The sequence below is a fragment of the Elaeis guineensis genome, chromosome 5 (assembly GCF_000442705.2).
Source record: "Elaeis guineensis isolate ETL-2024a chromosome 5, EG11, whole genome shotgun sequence".
NCBI lineage: Eukaryota > Viridiplantae > Streptophyta > Magnoliopsida > Arecales > Arecaceae > Elaeis > Elaeis guineensis.
Genome location: NC_025997.2, coordinates 3,327,327 through 3,347,086, shown reverse-complemented (window position 1 = coordinate 3,347,086; position 19,760 = coordinate 3,327,327). Strand labels below are relative to the sequence as shown.

The 19,760-nt window shown below is 37.4% G+C and overlaps 1 protein-coding gene across 8 annotated transcripts; it reads right to left on the bottom strand.

Annotated features, from left to right (window-relative positions):
* Positions 1-223: 223 nt before the first annotated feature.
* LOC105044450 (uncharacterized) lies at positions 224-13,842 on the bottom strand. 8 transcript variants are annotated; one of them, XM_073257149.1, is made up of 13 exons: positions 13,425-13,842; positions 13,113-13,197; positions 12,407-12,501; positions 9,911-10,007; positions 5,536-5,618; positions 3,507-3,552; positions 3,342-3,398; positions 3,166-3,220; positions 2,978-3,078; positions 2,822-2,885; positions 2,534-2,667; positions 876-1,075; positions 224-598 (listed from the first exon to the last, which is right to left on the bottom strand). In XM_073257149.1, the coding sequence occupies exons 2-13, from the start codon at positions 13,125-13,127 to the stop codon at positions 508-510; spliced, it is 1,038 nt and encodes a 345-aa protein (XP_073113250.1). In that variant the 5' UTR covers positions 13,128-13,197; positions 13,425-13,842; the 3' UTR covers positions 224-507. The 8 variants fall into 8 exon arrangements, 6 of the variants coding, with proteins under 6 accessions (XP_073113250.1, XP_010920659.1, XP_073113249.1 ...); XR_831907.4 differs by lacking the exon at positions 12,407-12,501 and having other exon boundaries at positions 738-1,075; positions 9,911-10,107; positions 13,425-13,827; XM_010922357.4 differs by lacking the exon at positions 12,407-12,501 and having other exon boundaries at positions 9,911-10,107; positions 13,425-13,826.
* Between the last annotated feature and the right edge of the window lie 5,918 nt (positions 13,843-19,760).

Below are 19,760 nucleotides of genomic sequence, written 5' to 3'. Positions count from 1 at the left end.
AGATATTGTGGCATATCAGAATATGACGCTTTACCGTTACCTATGACCTGCACAGCTTAATACAAAGATAAGATTATGCCAACTGTTTTGCCGAGGTACAAGAAAAAGCTTTACTTTTGGCTGCGTTTCTTCAATCATAGTTTGGGAAAAAACTAAAGTTGCAATAGGGCTGTACATCACTCTTGTTTCATGCAAGTATCCCAGTTTAATATGGTAAGTCTCGTAAAGCAAATAGCTGCTGCATTATCAATTTAGCATTGACCTGTCAAGAAAATTTAACAAGTACCTCAACAAACAAGGGAACGATCAGCCGTTATGATGCTTGGCAAACGTGTGAGCACATCAAGCAAAATCCACAATACAACATTGGGTAATACAGATACCCTCCCAACATAATTCCAACTCTCCGGTTCTATATATTCTGCTATGCATTCTTAGATCTCCTCATGCTTTCCCAACTAGAAAGAATCAACCGCAAAATATAATACATAATAGTTCTGACACACGTCATAATGAAATTCCAGCAAGATGAGGGCCAACACCAAGGATAAAGCAGTCGGAAGAAAAGGCTAATAACATGCCGCGGGTACCGTCCAACCTGTCACCCAAAAAAGTCACCAAATCACAAGTAAATACCAACAAAGGGAGAAAAAAAAAATCAATACCAAAAAAAAAGGGATTCTATCGTGCAGATTTTAACCATATCTTCACAAAATGCAAACGTATTCCAACCTTACATATGCATTAATGGTCAAGTTAGCTGACATATTACGTCTTCCAACATTTGACGCAACTTCTACGAAGTTGAATGATAATCTCACATCGGTGATCTGAAATATAATCTACTACATCTATACTCCCAGAGCATATCACACCTGCATGCCTGATTCATAGGATTTCTGGCAAATGACATTTGGATTGCCGCAACAGCCACGCAAAATCCGCAACGCGCCATTATTTCAGTCCAAAAACAGAGTTTATTTTGGTGCCTCCTGGTTTTTTTGTTTCTTATATCTTCATGAAAGTGTTCTGTTCTGGCTTCTTGTAACTTGAAGTCAGTCAAGCTGCAGAAGGGCTGCGGAGAATCAAAGGGGCAGAAAGGAAGTAGGGTACAATTGGGCACAAACATCACATTCCTAGATCCCATTAGTCCACTCAAAGAATCTTGTATCCCTAAATTTGCTGAGACTCCAGAATCCACATTAACTACTTGTTTTGGCCATTGCCAGCAACGTGTACAACGATGTGATATAGACATCCAGCTAGGCCCCACAAGAACTAGGCATCCAACTAGCTCTCTCAAAGAACATGTATGCAACAAAGACACACCTGACAAGAAACTTACAAAAATGCACGTAGAAAACATTTTTGGTGATATCGAATTGGAAAATAGAAGCAAACAAGAATCGTTGGCAATTTTATATATTTTAAGATTGCTAAAATACTGACTAACGCAAAGACTGCTAGTTATTAGCAAGACTATGTCTATGAGCTTGGCAGAACACACTTGACGCACCACAAGCATCCACCTATCATGCGCCACATAATTATTGTATATACCATGATTTTAACAATTTACACCTCACTGCAAGCGTTCAATTTCTATGTATGTGCACAGATGTGTTAATTTTTATCAGGGAAACAAATTGAGGACTGTAAATTCAATACAAGCATCTGGGTTTCATGCATGTGTGCAAAAATTAAGTCACCAAGTAACTACTACAGAATGACAAGGTGCATCTTTCCAGCAAGGATTTAGATCATTGACACTTTAAATGGAAATGTCAAATCTCTATTATGTTTCCGATCATCATTTAATTATCAATAAGCATTCTAAAAAATCATCATTTGAGTTTATATATATATATAATAGTAGTTTAGGGCTCAAATTCAAGCTTGAACTCAAGCTTGAGGGTATGGTTTGGTTGATATTCAAGTCAAGTCGAGCCGTTCTCAAGTTTTGCTCTTTTCTTATCGAGCCGAACTCAAGCTTCGGATATGAAGGCTCGATAGATCTCGAGTTGAGTTTCGAGCCCAAGTATTTTGAATCGAGTCAACCTCGAGCTTTAAGTTACTCAGCTTGACTCGCTCAATTGCACTCCTAGCAGACGTTAGTTCACTAAAACCCGTTCAATTCTCTCAGAAATTGAGATTAAACAAACTTCCAGAATTGATTCCATTATGCTCAATTGCTTAGCTACCAATGCACCCTTTTGGTGCACATTACATTCATTATCATAAATTGCTACACATAACATATTTTTTACAAGATATTACCGAAAAGCTGGCTGTTTGTTCTAGTTAATCAAAGTTCATGGAATAAATGGTACCATAACATAGGACAGGATACGGCTCATTCACAAAATGATAGGCACAAAAATTGTAAAGATGATATGATAAACAACATGGAAATCATGCCAAAACAAGCTATACAGACCCACTGGTGGATGATTAACTATGTAATACTTTATAGATTCTTCAGCATCTATCCAAATCTCCTATTTGTGTACAAATAAGGTACAAGGAAACTTACAGGGAAAAGAAAATCCAGTATATCCCAGGCCGCATGACGCACAGCTCTTGTTGGATACATAGGACCCCCAGGAGATGTGAAGCTGTATAGGCATGACTTCAATCTTGTGCTTGTACTCATCCTCAGTTCTAATCCTACAAAATTTAGTTGCCATTGAATTTAAAAAGTAAATATTACTGAAAGAGTGAGCTGATTTAACTTCAAATTAAATAAAGGTTGGTTTAAATTCAAAAATCATTTTTTTGATTATGGCATAAGTAGTGTATCAAATCTTGGGCTAATTACAACCTTGTAGGGCACTCATGTGAGAAAGGTAATGCAGAAGCACTGGCTCCACTTTCAGCTTCTGAAGCTGTCAATGTAAACAATGCAGGTACAATTGATATTATCATTAGCACCAGAAAATCGTGTGGCTATGGCTATTCATCTTGCAAAAGCATATACCTGATCTGTAAGCTCAATAACAAATATGTCTGCTGGACCACCAACAAAAAAAGAATTTGGAAATGTAGGAAACTGCTGTAGAAAAATTTCAAGAAAGTCACCTGCATGTCACAACAACATCACAGAACATCACAGGATGGATGCAGTAGTTTAATTCAGAGGGTGATGGAAAGCTAATAATTCCACACCTAAGTTGTAAAAAAATAAGAATCTGGATATGAGTAAAAACAGGTCTCGACGGGCCTGAAAGAAATAATAAAACAAAGGTGAATCAGAAACTGAACCGGGACTTGCAAGCTTACAGGACAATATGAAAGACTGATCATATAAAATGACTACATAAGTTGGAAAAAGGAAAATGAACCTGCAAAGAAATTTTATTGCTCCGTTCTGGGACCAGTGCAACCTCTTCAAGAAGATACTGGTTAAAGAGATGGATTTACCGGATAAGTTCACAAAATATGACACAATCGAATAAAGGGAAACAAAGAATAAAATAAGTGGTTACAGGTAACAATATATATCTTACATGGAACAATGATAAAAATCGCCTTGTATTTGTTTGTATATCAATCCTGCCAACAGACGTAACGAAATGATCTAACTCCTCTTTCAAAAAGCCATAAGACCAAACAAATTAATATAAGCAAAGCAATTTTATTTTATGAAGAGTTACTTCAACCGTAGTTTCAGACTAGGTGATCTAGTGCACCATTTGAACCTGTTGATCATGAAAATTGGACCAAGGTTGAATTAGAGGAGTCATGAACCAAATTGCTTGGTTATGACTAGGTCCATTCCGAGGTCAAAGATCAAACATGTTTCATACTATGCATGAACAACTTCATCGAGGGACCAGATGAATAGTGGCAAAATTAATTGCTCAGTAAAATTAATTTCCACAAAATCTTGAAGACCGCCATCACAAATTACTCTCACGAAGCCCACTGCAAGAATCGTGAGTACCGTCAGCATGGCCATGCATGATGAATAGGCTAATTGTGATGACTCAGAAGTGTATAATTCACCAGTAGATGTCTTACTGAACCAATCTGTCTTGACCTGTACCATTATAATATTAATGGGACGGTTTTACGCTGGTTTTGACTATCTGAAACAACATTTATGTATGTTCTGAAGCTTCCCTCATTCCTTCCATACCTCCTTTCTCTTTGGATTTTTAGTGTGCCAATGAAACTAAGTTATTGTACTAACAGAAATTCAAGCAGATGAATAGAGGCATTCTTCGTTTCCCTCACGTTTATTGGATTTGCCGAAAACTCCACTACAGTTTGTTACATTTCCTTTCCAATCCATATTTCTACATGCTAAATGAAGAATCTCCTCATTCATGGCTGGTCTCAGTTGGCTTATTTGATGGATGTGTCAATATTTAGTAGCCAACCTTCACATAACCCAAAATTTATTTAAAATATTAAACTCTCAACATCAGACTTTTTGCTGCTGAAAACAATGAGAAATATTTTATTTTTGTACAAGGTATAATCACTTTCAATAAATTATGCATCACTTACTAACAAATGTACATCTCAGTCTATTAAGTGTTTCAGACGAGTATTATACTTTGGGTAGTAAATTACTATGCATATTTTATTAACATAAGTAATTCAAGAAAGCATTATCATAAATAAACAAGTTACTACAAGTGAGCAAACAGTGGTCTCCCCTCTCTTGGAGCTTGTTCAATATTGATGTCTATCAGTGACCATTCTTGGATACATGCACGCATACATATACGTCTACATATGTGTGTGTATATATAGCAAGGCACACACACACACACAGAGAGAGAGAGAGAGAGAGAGAGAGGACACCCTTTTGCCTACCATTTTTCTAAGTAGAATAAAATTCCAAATCAGGACATACCTGAAATTTCTTCTTTTATGACAGCCAAAACAATAAGAGAGTAAAGAAGGGGACAAATAAGGATTAGGATAGAAGAGGCAAAAAGTACAAAGCGAAAGGACATAAGAGCTGAGGAGAAGTCCATGAAGAAGCCACTTCATCCAACATAATCCACAAATTTTAAAGAATTCGATGTCTCAAAATCTATCCTAATAGAACCTATATCTAGTAAAGGACATGTAGATAGGACTTGAACCCACTAGAGATTGTTTTGGTTTGTTTTGGCAAAAAATGGTCCTGAAAATTAGTATGAAAATTTCAAGAAATCCTAAACTGAAACCAAATGTAAAAAATTCAAAGATAACATCTCTCTTTCTCTCTCTCTAAAAATTTTTATATCTCAATCATCACATTCTTAAACACCATGTAACACATTGTTGATTTCCAACTTAGTATAGCACAAAAGATTGATAGATTTCATGCATGCTTATCTTAGCATGACAATGTGCATTTGGCGAGTCTTTTGCACTTTTATAAATTTCACTTTATTCCCTAAGGGAATGGGGTTCCTAGTCCAATATTTGCTCCTCTCAAATTCCTAACATATTAATCATAGGCCATACATCATAAGCAGTTAAATCAAAGTAATCAAAGGATAGTTACTACAAAAAAAAATGACTTCCGACACATACCAGAAAACATTTCTAGCACCTTGAACAAGTGCAGATCCATAACGTAGCAAGGCTTCAGTATTTTCAATAGGAACTTCAAACAACTGCAAAGAGTACCAATGTAAAGCAGCTAGGTCAACTAAAAATATATATGTGCAGAAAACAACCTTTTGATCACATACAATTATAAAATACTGAACTTAGATGACCTAAAGTGCTTCAACTTGTTTTTCAAATTAAGGATGCTATAGAAAATATATGTTGCATTTGGTTTTCTTAGAAATAAAATTAACCCGTGTCATGTTTCCCTTCAACCACCTCTATGCTCCTCTAACTGAACCAAAGCAGAGTATGTAAACATGCCAATATTTTTATGTACTTTTGTTCTTAATTTTTCTTTTTTTTTTTTTGATAAAAATGGGCCCCGTTGGCATTGCTGTAGGCAATAGAGCACTTGTTTGCAAAGCTTTGGGCGGTAGAGTTTTCGCTAGTAGAGCTTTTAATAAAATATTGCTTACTGTTTGGTAATTACAGGATTTTAACATCTGTTTGGTAACCGAGCTGAGAAAGTGTTTTAGTATCAGGAAATAATAACAATAGACATTATATAGTGCCTTCAATCATCTAATTGTTTGTACTATCAAAACTGCTAAAGCATTCGTAATTTATAAACTTTGATATTTAACCTAAATAACGTGATCAGTAATAAAATTTTAAATTTATTATAAAAGATAATAATACTTTTATTATATTATTATATTATATTAATAATAAAATGATATTATTTTTTCATCATAATAGTACTACATTGTAATATTATTATAGTATAACAATATTATATATTGTAATATGATTATTATAGCAGAATAATAATGATGATATTATATTATACTATATTATAGATATTAAAATGGAAAAATAATGATGATAATAGTGGTGCAATATTATTATATTGCACCATTAAAAACTATTATTATAAAGTATTGTTAACTTATAAATTATTTCAAAATTAATCTTTTAAAAAATTTTATTGCCAAATGACTTCCCGAGCTTTTGCCCAACAGCTACAAATTGGAGCTTTTCCATAATAGACTTTTTTTCAATTTTTTGAGGAGCCAAAAAGCTATTACAAAATTTTTACCAAACACCTCAAAATCACCCAAAATAGCTGCCAAGAAGCATTTTTCAGCCCTCCAAAACCAACGCCAAATGGGCCCTTTGCATTTATCTTGTTTCATTAAGCAATAAGCCATCATCTTTTAGCCTGAATTAAGTCATCTTTCTGATCTGGTATCTTTGAGCTAAGATTAGCCCTCTATTTTGCATTATCTTGATTATGACCCATACTCATTCCCTGTCCTGCTGGTTTTCTTGGTCCCTCCTCATTCCTTGAGGAAGAACAGCCTCCTCAATGCATCATCTGATCATCCAAGGCATACTAAGTCCCACCTTCTATATAACATTCAAGATCCATTCTTTTATTACTATTATTTGAAATAACACATCAAATCACATCCCTGATTTGTAGAATCACTTGGATATCTTGTCTCTTTAGGGAAATTACTTTAGTTGTGACTAATTGTCTCATAAGAACTCCTTGTCATCAAAATGCCAATATCTCCTCTTTCATGCTATTTCTAACGGCTGGTGATTTATACTCAGAAGCCCTTGTCAGCCAATTCAAGATTCTTACAGCTTCAAGTATCCCAACTTCTTACACATTAGCTTCTTTTCTGTGGTTCTCAAATTTCCTTGTTTGCAGCTCTTTCCCTGTGACTTGGCCATAGAGCATTTCTTGATAGCTCACACTATCCTCCAAATTCCTATCACCATCAACTTGCAACATCACATTGTCACACAACGTCCAATCTAGTAGTCTGGCTGAGTGCTAACTGTATTAAAAAACATGCTTTTGTCGATCAATTTATCCCCAAACTATTCAACTCATTGCTAGCAGCATCATGACCTTTTTTTTCCTACAGTCTCACATTACCAAGATAACCAATATTTTCTGCTACACTCTTAAGGCCTGATTCTCAGATAGGACATATAGATACGAGTATGACCAACAGAACAAATCTGAAAAAATTAAATATAAATAGTGGAACTGTTAATAATAGCATAATATTTTGACCAATGTTGCTATATTCTATACAGTGAATATAATTTTTTGGGTTAGTTTGTTGTGATATTCTAATGTTCTACAATGTCTCTCTCACACTCAGGTCTCACATGATGGACGAAGGTTCAACAACTATTATTTACCTTATCAGGTCATCGATCTGACTGTTGAATGACCGAATCTGCTAGTAACCCATCTAGTCCCATTATTTGTATCGGCCATGGTCACTCTTGATACGTCACCTTTGTAAGGCTAGCCCCACATATCACCAGTTTATTTTTGGGTTGCCTTACTAGCTGCATGTTGTTTCATTAAATATTGATGATGCCTTGCAAAAACCCCTAGCAGTTTTCATGTGTGTTACTTTGTTTTGCATTGGAACAAACACAACATCTACACATTGAACATCGCTCCTCATTTGTGCCTGTCCATCTATTAGCATCATTTCAATTTATCTTTTGATGACCCAGCCACCTTGCACATCTCCAACCCAAGAATTCCTGTATATTTATTGTTATATTATGGTTTCCATTAGATAATTTTTATATGCTGCATACAGTCATGCATATGCACAAGCATACGTGATAGAGCACATGCACATATATGATTCATTAATAACTTAAAGGAGGAAGCCAAGACAGCTAGCTTCACCATTATGATTTTGCATATGGCATCTAGCCTTGTAGAATCAGCAATATAGTTACTATTCTAATGGAAATAGAGACAAAATGAAACCACAAACCATCAAAATGTGGAACTTCAATTTGTGAATCATCTCAAACTTAGACATGTTCATACATGTTCAGATACGACACATATAAACATGCATTTTGGCACACACGAGGATGCACATACATGACATGTAGATAGTTTTTATCTATATTCTATTGATGGATTGGTTCTTTCAACATGATTTTGGGTTCATAATTCAAAAACCACTAATTGTCGATGAACTTGATTCGATAGTGTAGGATTAGAAACTAATTTTTAAATATTAATAAAAAATTTAACTTTAATTAGGATAGCTAACTCTTAGAATTTACAAAATACAAAACAAATAAATCAAAACCTTTTGATCCATGAGCAAAGGAAGTACTACATGTGATTAGATTTAAAATTTATGTATTAGCCAGTTTATATTATATTTGGCATCAAAATAAGGTCACTTGAGAGATAATAGGAACTCTATTTTTTTTTTCCTTCTAACCGACTTCTCTTCACCTTCCCAATTTCTCAAATAAAATCCAAAAATCTTGTCTCCTTGGATAAATAATCCCACTTATGGAGGCCTCCTAACAGGCATGTAGTTTAGAGTCTTAATAATCAAATACTCCCAGATTAAAATACACCAGCTAAGATTGAACTCCGAATTGTGTTGAATTGTATTGTGAATTAGGTACAAATTGTAATGATTTGCAAGTTGCCAGCACAACCAGCGAGTCAGGTAAGCTTGGACTTTAGAATGCACAAAGTCAACATAATGCCAAATGAGTTCAAACCCATCTCACCAGTTACTATAGCAAGCCTTATCAGGAAAATAGTCCAGATATTAATCAAGATTCTTTATCTTTTTAATATATTACAACTTTAAAAAACTTGGCTGAAACAGGTACCAGCTTAAACAGGTACCAACTAAATCTTGAAATACACCCTTTAAAGATAGCTTCTTGGTGATCTAGTGTATATCTGAATCTTATAAATGCACCTTATACTATGGCATACCATAGCATGAGATTTTTCGTCGTTCTTATAAATTTTCTGTCAATATATAGTTGGGTTTACTCTCTAATTATTATATACACAAGCTTTAAAACATATTTTTATTCCGTGAATGTTGGATGCAGTTGTGAACAGTTTTTAATGATACCACAAGCAATCATAACTACATCAAGATCTCAAAAATTCAATCAAGAGAACATCTAAATTTGTACATGCTTGCCAGTTTTAGAGGGCTAGAAGAAAGCTTCAAAAAGAAATGAGGATTACAGAATGATAATGCTACATAATTGGTATGTAATATGCAACACAAACTACAAATAGGTAAGTTACAACTAACCCAAAAAGAGCATGACAAATTAGTTTTTTTATCTTTGCAATGTATACAAACTGGCTACAAGGACTAGAATAATCATCCAGATAAATGGTAATACCTTTTTAACAGCATCTTAAAAATATATTGTATTAGCTTACTGCAATAAAGGACTTACTGCGATAAAGGATTTATAAAAATGCAAAAGAAACCAAGCAAAGGCTTTCTACAAATGCAAGACATACCCACTTGTGGAATAGAAGGGCAAATATATGTGACACAAAAGACTGGCTCCAAAGTTGAACAATCAAATCAAGAATGTGCTTCCCATCTTCAGGAACCCTAACATAGTGATCAGCAAGAACTTCATAAAAACACAGGCAGTTATCCATTCTATCTTCTGCTTTGGCAATTCCATCTTCATTCCTACTGACAATTATGTCTGTTTTCAATGACATTATGGAAAAATTAAAACACTTGCACAATTCTAGATGCATTGTTCATTCAAAAAAAAAAAAAAGAGGCACTTTGATTAAAAATGATTTTCTATAAAATATCCATCTTACAGGCAAATGTAGTGAATCTAGTGATGGGTTAGAATTGCATTTGCATGAGCAAATTTGTGCAGACATGAATATGCACATGAGGACAAACAAACAACATTTTTCAAATCCCAGGAAATATAGCATATCCAATGTACACTTGCCATTGGAAGTGCATACAGGAACATGAATCCATGCGTGTGTGAACATGCACATGAGGAAAAACCAACAATACTTTTCAAACCCCAGGAATAAAACATGTCTAATGCACACTTGCCATTGGAAATGCATATAGAAACATGAATCCAAAAGCCAAAGCTGATATTCTACATAAGCTACTGCAACCATAATAAATTTTGTTTAAGCCCTCTTTTCGCATCTGACCAATAAATCTGATGAATCATCATCAAGTCCTACCACAAAGCATTTATTTTCTTCATTATATAAATGCTTTAACAATTTTTTTTTTGTGTCTTGCTTTTCGATTTCTCATGCATGGAATCTTGCTTTTCGATTTCTCATGCATGTTCCCTTGTATCAGGAGTCCAATATCAGTAAAAGAGTTCTGAGATCCTGTTTTTGACATAAAGAAAAGTTTACTTTCCAAAGTGAGGCACATGATATTGTGGGTTGGATGTGAATTGCATAGCTTCAGAACATCTGACTCTTAACATAGTGACAACAGTGGCTGATAGTGTATTTGTACCTACTTGTCAAAGTTTAACAGATGCTCGACGCCCATGTTTTGAGAACATTTGCTATCTATATCTCCAATGTTCATATAACAGGATGAATTTGCAATTTATTTTCTAAACAAAAGGATCCAATTCACAATCTTTATTACTCAAGCCAGATTTAGAAATACCTTTCGTCACCAGAGTCAGATTTAGAAACACCTTAACTAAAGAAGTGTTTAGAAAGCAGGTGCCATTTCAAGATACCAGCAATATTCTGAAGTGGGTACTCTACCTAGATAGAAGATTCTGGATAATAAGTTCACAATTGAAACAACAATTTATTGAGCTTTACTGTAACAAGGTCTTGATGCTTTATCTTCCTGACAGCTATTTGTTTTCCAGATTGCGGCAAGAACTAGGTTTTGCATTTGACAGTCAGATTATTTGTATTTTAAATGATTAATGATGTAACTGAAGACCCTCTTGTACATATTGTTTTGTGCTTAAGCAGCCTCCAGCTAGCTTTACTTCTCCTGTAACCTTTTTTTTTTTTTTTTCCTTTGGCATTTAGACATTTCTGTTTCCGTAAATCGTGGCTAAAGAAATTGCGATAGATTGATATTTAAACCTTACAAAACAGAACAAGCTTTGGAAAAATATGCAGGACCCAGTCAACAACCAAGAGCACACAAGGTACATGTACAAAAGCACAAGCATTACCATTATAAGCAATGAACCTGCATTACCTCCTGTGTGGTTCATGGAACTCATAACACCTAGGCTGCCTCTGCCTAGATTATGACTTACTTATAAGATTAAGCTCCCAAGCTTATGGTTGCTAGCTTAGGTGCATGTGCAACACCCATGGGGTAATCAATTAGTTGATAACGACCTTCAGTTATACGTACATAAAGTATATATTGTGCATGTGTTATGCAATTCTTTTTTCTTTTAAAGGGTCTGACCTGGCGTATCACTCACATTACCATCCATGAGTCATTTATTAAAAAAAGAAAATTTTCTCAAATTGTCATGAACCATATCGTAGAAAGAAATAAGAAGTTGACCTCCACTTCCAGAGTGCCAGAACTCCACCAATGTCTCCTATTCCTTCATGCATTTGTATATATTCCTGTGTCCCATGGCCATCATGCATTACATTCAACAAGATAGTTATCATGTCTCCTACCTTCTATCTAGATTCCCTAGTACAACCTCTTTTACCAGCATGCTTTCTCTTATGGCTCATTTGGCTTATAGGGTCTGTTTTCTTTCCCTGGGTTCTCAAGATAAATGGTCGTGCTTGTTAATCAATGTCAATACTTCCTATTTGTTGGACGAAAATGGTAAAGATATGTTTTAATGATCTGAATAAGATAGTTTAATGCTTGCCCTTTTAGCATGAAGTGGTTAACTTTTGGAAAAGTTATTCAGTAGACTAAAGTCTGAGAGCTCAAAACTGAAAAAGAGAAAGCTTTGGAGGCCCCCTGTTATGTGCACATGAAATGTTCATCAGGCTCACCATTGCTGATTTGGCAACTCCATAACCAACCTCCCATGTTTGGAGACAGGAGTTGCGCCAATCCCCTCTTGCCACATAGCAAGTGGATTGTTTGTCTGCACATAAAGGAAGACACGTAGCATTACTCCCCAGAAAAAAAATAATAACAAAAATAAAAATCCTTCGACCTAGGTTTATCTATGAACTAACGCTGGGCACGAACAACATGGAAAAGCATAGGACTTCAGCCACGTCTTGAGAAATGCCCTCATAATCCAAGTTTTTGACGTCTTCTTCCTATGGGATTTCTACAAATGATACCATGCGAGTCCATAGCGGTAACTTTTGGACTAGTAATTCAGCAGACTGAGGTCTAAGAGCTCATAACTGAAAAGATACCTAACAAACTAGGCTCGTCCACAAACTAGTACTACACAAGAACATGATGGAAAAGCATATAACAAAAATCCATAAGCTGGTTTATCAAGGCTTCATCTAAGCAGTTTCATGAAATTGGAGTCCAAGTAAGGCCAAAAAGTCAAAAACACAACGATGCAGCATATCTTGTCCCCATCCAACCAAAGTTTAGTTACTCTCAAGGTTCCGTTTATCATATATCTTTAGATCAAGAAGAAAACGTGAAGGAAAAAAATAAAGTACATGAAAATGAGAAACCATTCAGATTTGAGACATTCACATGGACATGCTACAAGCTGCAAAGCCGTACCTCGAGCTCGATCATCTATCTCCAAAGCTATATCAGCAAGCAACTGCTGTAACAGGTCAACTCTCTGCGATGGACAGTTCAGTGCCTGCAACGACAGACAGAAACAACTCCTCGCCATCAGCTTCTTGATCTTTATAGAAGTTTAAACAGTTAAAACAAGAATGGACGCGATACAAAAAGTGCAAGCAGAGCCCATCCCTCAGAGAAACAAAGAAACCATCGACTCAGGGTTTCAAGAATCGAATTGTTATCATCAGAAACCAAAACACGAAAATGGCAAACAGGGCTTCCAGTCAGACATCAAGATCTCACCCGCTGAAGCTTTCTCTCGATCTCTTGGGTAAGCGCGGTAAGATAAGCCGATCTCCGATTCGCCGAACCCTGGTTCATTCTCCCGGACGCCCGAATGGAAGAGCATTTGAGAAGCAACAGAGAACCCTAACCCTAATCTCCCACTGCCTCTCGTCTTCGCGGTCGGTGATCCAAGGTAGGATTCGAAAGAGATCGCACAAGAAATGCTCAGAGAATTCGAAACCCTAGCTAGATTGGGGGAAAAAGAGAGAGGAGCCGTCCGGATTTTCTCGAAGCCGTTCGGAGAAGAAGTCCATTAACCGATTCTTGGATTCGGTTACACGGAACGACCCCCTTCGCTTTTCCCACCTCCCTTCCCCCTTTATTTATTGGAGCACAGTGGATATACGCGTCAGCTCAAATCCGAGGGCCGACAGGGGGAGAGGGATATGGATAACGGACGGAATATTTTTAAATAACCAAAGAATCGCAATAAAATAACAAATTTGCCACATTCCCTGTGCATAGGCTACGCCAGTGTTTTCCAGAGTTGAGACTTGCGAGGGAAGGGTGGCATCTATTCCGCGGTAGTGGCGGGGCCGCGGGGGAGCTCTTTCTCTTCCGGAACGTCACCGTTATGGTGCCGTGAGTGACACGTGTCTCCGATGGGTGGGCCGTGAGTGACACGTGCCTTCGATTGGGACAAGCTGTCGTGCATAGACGCCGTAGAATGACCGCGTGTCATGTTCGATAAAGACATTTTTGCCTCATCTAGATGATGAAGTCATGATGATGGGTAGGTTCGCATTTTATTGGACCAGGGTTAAGATAACGAGCCAGAATACCATTTTGATTCTATTTCTGAGCGGCAGTTTGGAAAAAATTAGAACGAGCAGACATGCAGTGATGCACCTTCCTCCTATCTTATATCTACACTTTATATATTATTGAGACAAACCGATTGATCTTCAAATATCGATCAATCTCTAATCAAATTCGATCAACATCCGACTATGTCCACCAAACAGACGGACGATCATGAAAGCAACTACTGACTGAGTTTCGACCAAGCAAGCCGACCGACCATTTTCATAGCCAACTCACTATGGCCAACTTACCATCTTCATGGCCGACTCACCATGACCGACCGACCGTCTTCATGGTCGACTCACCGTGGCCGACCGATCATCTTCATGGCCGACTCACCATGACCGACCGACCGTCTTCATGGCCGACCGACCATCTTCATGACCGACTCATCATGGCCGATTACCATCTTCATGGCTGACTCACCATGGTCCGACTTATCATCTTCATGGCCGACTGACTATCTTCATGACCGACTGTCAAATGACCGACTGCCAAATATATAAACACGATACCATAACCATCACAAACGGTTATTAGTCGTATATCGCGATATAATTAGTGAAGATTAACAATCCACATGTAATTATGGCCCGATGATTTAGCACCATAAAATGCGGAATCATGTCCGACGGTTACAATAATCTCATCTATAAAAAAGAGTAAGACAACAACATCGATAAGCTACTTTTGGCCTAAGCTCTGCTCCTCAAATCATTCAAACTTATTGTTGCCCAGTCTCCCTCTCTGACTTAAGCATCGGAAGATCTCCATCGGAGGCAACTTCGATCAGATGGATTTTATTTTGCAGGTGCTCGTTCCCGACGAACAGACGATGAGGAAATTAGCCGCAACAGATTGGCGCGCTAGGTAGGGGGAGAAAACAACTCGCAATGACAAAAACTAGAGCTCAACGATCAACAGCAATCAGATCAGCGAGACACTCTTCCCGTCGGGAAGAGGCTCCTCCCCTCCCTCCGGTAGTAGAGTCCAGTTCTCCGTGCTCCGTGCTCACCACGGACGTCCAGATTGCTGCAATCATGCAGCAAATGAATGTTCTCACGAAGGCGGTCAAAAGCCTCCAGCAACAGCAGACCTAGCCACTACAGCCGCCGATGGAGCCACTGATGACGCATTCAGTGCCTTCCAGGCACAGCCACCATCATCCGTGACAATCTCCATCTCCTTCACCAGAGCAGCCGTCTCGGCTCTCTCATCGAGATAAGTAGCGGCACTCACTGCGCTCTCGATGCATCACCCATCATTCACGGCGTTCCTATCTTTCTCAGTTAGATCGACCAAGGAAGAAAAAGTGATCGTGAACACCGTCTGCTTCTCCCTCTAATTCATTGGGAGGTTCAACCCCTAGAGTCTCCCACCACCAGCGGCTCGACGACTATGAACGTAAGTTCGAGGGAATCGACCGCTAACTTGCCCAACTTCAGATAGACGGTCAGAAGTCTTCGAATGACTTCGATTTTCATGTCGCTCAATCTCTCTCTCGATATCTCTTGGATGAACCAATCCCAACTTAGTTCAAGATGCCGCATGTGGAGCCCTATGACGATTATACCGACCCAATTGATCACCTTAAGAACTACAAGGCTCTTATGACGATCCAGGGGGGCAACCGACGTCCTCCTATGCATCGGCTTTCCGACTATACTTCGGAAGGCTGCTCGGGCCTGGTACTTCGATCGGGAAGCATTCATTCTTTCGGGCAGCTGAAATATCCCTTCATGGCCCACTTCAGCACTAGTCGAAGGCCACCACGAACCTCAGATAGTCTCTTCTCGATCAAGCAGGAAAAGACCGAAACACTCTGAGATTTCGTGGCCCAATTCACGTACTCTTTGGATAAGACCCTCCCCTGTACTTATGCCAAACTTCTAGAGTGTGCATACAAGTATATGCATGCGGATGATGAAGCTTCTGACCGACGCCAAACAGAATGTAAGGGTCAGAAGATGAAGAAACAGAAGAAGAGAGAAGCTCCGATCGAATCAAGTTGGCCACCTTCCAATGAGTGAGCTTCGCCTCGACGATGGAGTCCAAGACCGAACTACGATAGGTATGGCTCCTATACTCCTCTCTCTGCTCCTCGTACGCAGATCCTCCTAGAGATCGAAAGAGCAGAATATCTACGACAACCTCCATCGATGAAAGCAACACCGAGAAGCCACGATCAGAAGAAATACTGTTAGTTCCATCGTGATCATGGTCACGATACAGAACAATACATCCAACTTAGGGATGAGATAGAGGCTCTGAAGGATACTTGAGGGATAACTCCCGAAGAAGAGTCGGCGAAACGACAACAACTCAATGTAATAACTTTCTTGGAAAAGGATGTTCGGAGAATTCAAACTCCTCATGACGATGTTGTTGTTGTTCTGACAATTAGCTAATAAAAACATGATAGATATTTTGTTCTACTCGACTTCTTTCCGAATGTAACTACTCAGAGAATTCAATATATTGCATCACTCTTTAAGTTCAGCCGACTATTAAATGATGAGTAGTCAATTCCTATCAACATCAATATTTTGGCTTTCACTGTAAAAGCCAGAAGATCGACTATCTCGACTTCGAATATACTTCAGCTTTCATTGTAAAAGTCAGAAGATCGATTATCTCGACATTGACTATATTTCGATTTTCACTGTAAAAGCCAGAAGATCGACTATCTCGACATCGACTATATTTCGACTTTCACTGTAAAAATCAGAAGATCGACTATTTCGACACCGAACATGTTTCATCTTTTACTGTAAAAGCCAAATAATCGACTTTATCTCGGTACAGAATATATTTCGCTTTCACTATAAAAGCCAAAAAATTGACTATCTTGGTGCAGAATATATTTCGACTTTCACTGTAAAAGTTAGAAAACCGACCTATCAACTACAACTGGAGGCCAGTGCCGGCGACGCAGACTTTCTACACAAAAGTCGTGCTGCCCTCATAGTCGGCTGTCCATCGAAGCAGCTGGCTAAGTTACTGACTTAGCATCAGCTAAGAAAGGCAAAATGCCAAGATGACCAAGGTCAGATTGGAATCATACTGACTCAGCCACGGCCAGTCGAGGGATATTCAATTTGCCACCATTTATCATAACAATACGATGTATAAGCCCGACCAAGGTCCGGACAATGGATATTCGACTTGCCATCGTTATCCTAACTAAATACGTCGAAAACTATACGACTAGCAGATTTCGAAGTCTGCGAAATAGTCGGATCTACAATCTACAAATCAGAATTAAAACGCATGACGCCAGTTCGTCTTCCCGATATAACGGCTGGCGTCGGCTCACCTTCGCAAATGACGCCTGACACCAGATCTCCCTGCTGATACAACAACTTGAGGATGACAAAGTGAATGATCGATAGTATTTTAGAGAATATGGCGGTAGAGTCAAGACTCGACATAACAGATAACAACTCCTTTCATCCAAAGCAACTGACCACGTGGCTACGCACGTGACAACTCACCATTGGACTCAGGAGTGGGGGGACAACTGTTGGGACAAACCGACTGACCTCCAAATATCGATCAATCTCCAGCCAAATCCGACCAACACCCGACTCTGTCCACCAAACAGACGGACAATCCTGAAAGTGACTACCGACTGAGTTTCGACCAAGCAAGCCGACCGACCATCTTCATGGCTGACTCACTGTAGCCGACCGACCGTCTTCATGGCCGACTCACCATGGCCGACCAATTGTCTTCATGGCCGATCGATCATCTTCATGATCGACTTACCATGGCCGACTCACCATGGCCCAACTTACCATCTTCATGACCGACTTACTATCTTCATGACCGACTGTCAACGACCGACTGTCAAATATATAAACACGATACCATAACTATCACAGGCAGTTATTAGTCGTATATCGCGGTGCAATTAGTGGGGATTAACAATTCACATGCAATTATGGCCCAATGATTTAGCATCATAAAATACGAGACCACGTCCGACGGTTATAACAATCTCATCTATAAAAGAAGGTAAGGCAACAGCATCGGTAAGCCACTTTTGGTTTAAATTCTGCTACTCAAATCATTCAAATTTACTGTTGTCCAGTCTTCCTCTCTGACTTTAAGCATCAAAGGATCCCATCGAAGATAATTCCAGTCAGTGTGGACTTCGTTTTGCAGGTGCTCATTTCTGACGAACAGACGATGAAAAAATTGACCGCAACATATATATATTCTAAGATATAGAAGAAAAAATTATGCATCAATGACATCAGATCAATAGCTGTCTCACAAACAACTGTGTCTTTTGCAGGTATTCCCCTGATTAGCGATAACAATCTAATGGCTTGTAAAATATAAAACTTACACAACTATTATCTGCTCCAAGTATTTAAGGAATATAAGAAACACCATTTATCAATTTTCTTTTCATGGTTATGTACTTACCAGTCTTCCAGAGGGCCTCAATCAAGATCGACAAAATCTGTAAATGAAATCAACAACTTATCCTGCTCATTGTCCCCCTTTGAATGTATTTTCCTTCCATTTTGTCTCCTATTATCTTAGAGTATCCAAACAAACTAAAATGCACAAAAATTATCTAAGACATCTAAGTTAAAATAAAAAAAGCACCCAGCCATCATAAAATTTATCAAAAACATCCGAGTTAAAACACAAGCACGCAACCATCCAACTACAATGCTGCATCTAATTTACATGGGTCTTTCTTTTTATTTATTGGAAAGCATTCAGGTAGTTAAGTAATAGTTTCATATACATTATTATATTTCATATTTTACTCCCTATTTGCTAAGTTTTTTCTCGTTGATAAAAATAAATAATTAATTTTAGATATTTTCAGAGCTTTATTGTTCAAAAATATTTATAAATATGAGTAACTTCTATGACTATATTTATTTGTAATTTTCTACATACTCTCTAAAAAAATAGATAATTCATTATTTTTCATAATTATTTTTTTATTCTACAACCAAAGAGTACTGACAATATTTGATAAAAAATTATTAATATTTGATAAAAATTATTAATATTTTTTACTCTAAACAATTTTAATTTTAATATTTTAATACAAATTTAGTTGAACTAATATCTTAAATTCTTGATCAGATCAAACTTCATGCAGATTTAACAAGTATGACTTAATCTTTAATTATCTTGTATTTCATGCAATCAATATAATAAATTATGTTACTGTTATTTATAATTATATAATTAATATTAATTTTCATCATTGAATTCTACTAAAAATTCAATTTACATCCACATAGTATATAACTTATTTGGATCGATAAAAAATATGGAGAAAACTAATATATGACTAACATCTCTATCCACTCATGACAAATATGGATATCTTAATATCCTATTGGTAATGACAATTTTTTAAAACAAATATAGATATTAATTTTGATATTCATTTAACAGCCACATCCATATTTATATTTATAAAAAGTATTAGTACAAGTATAGATACATTAGTAC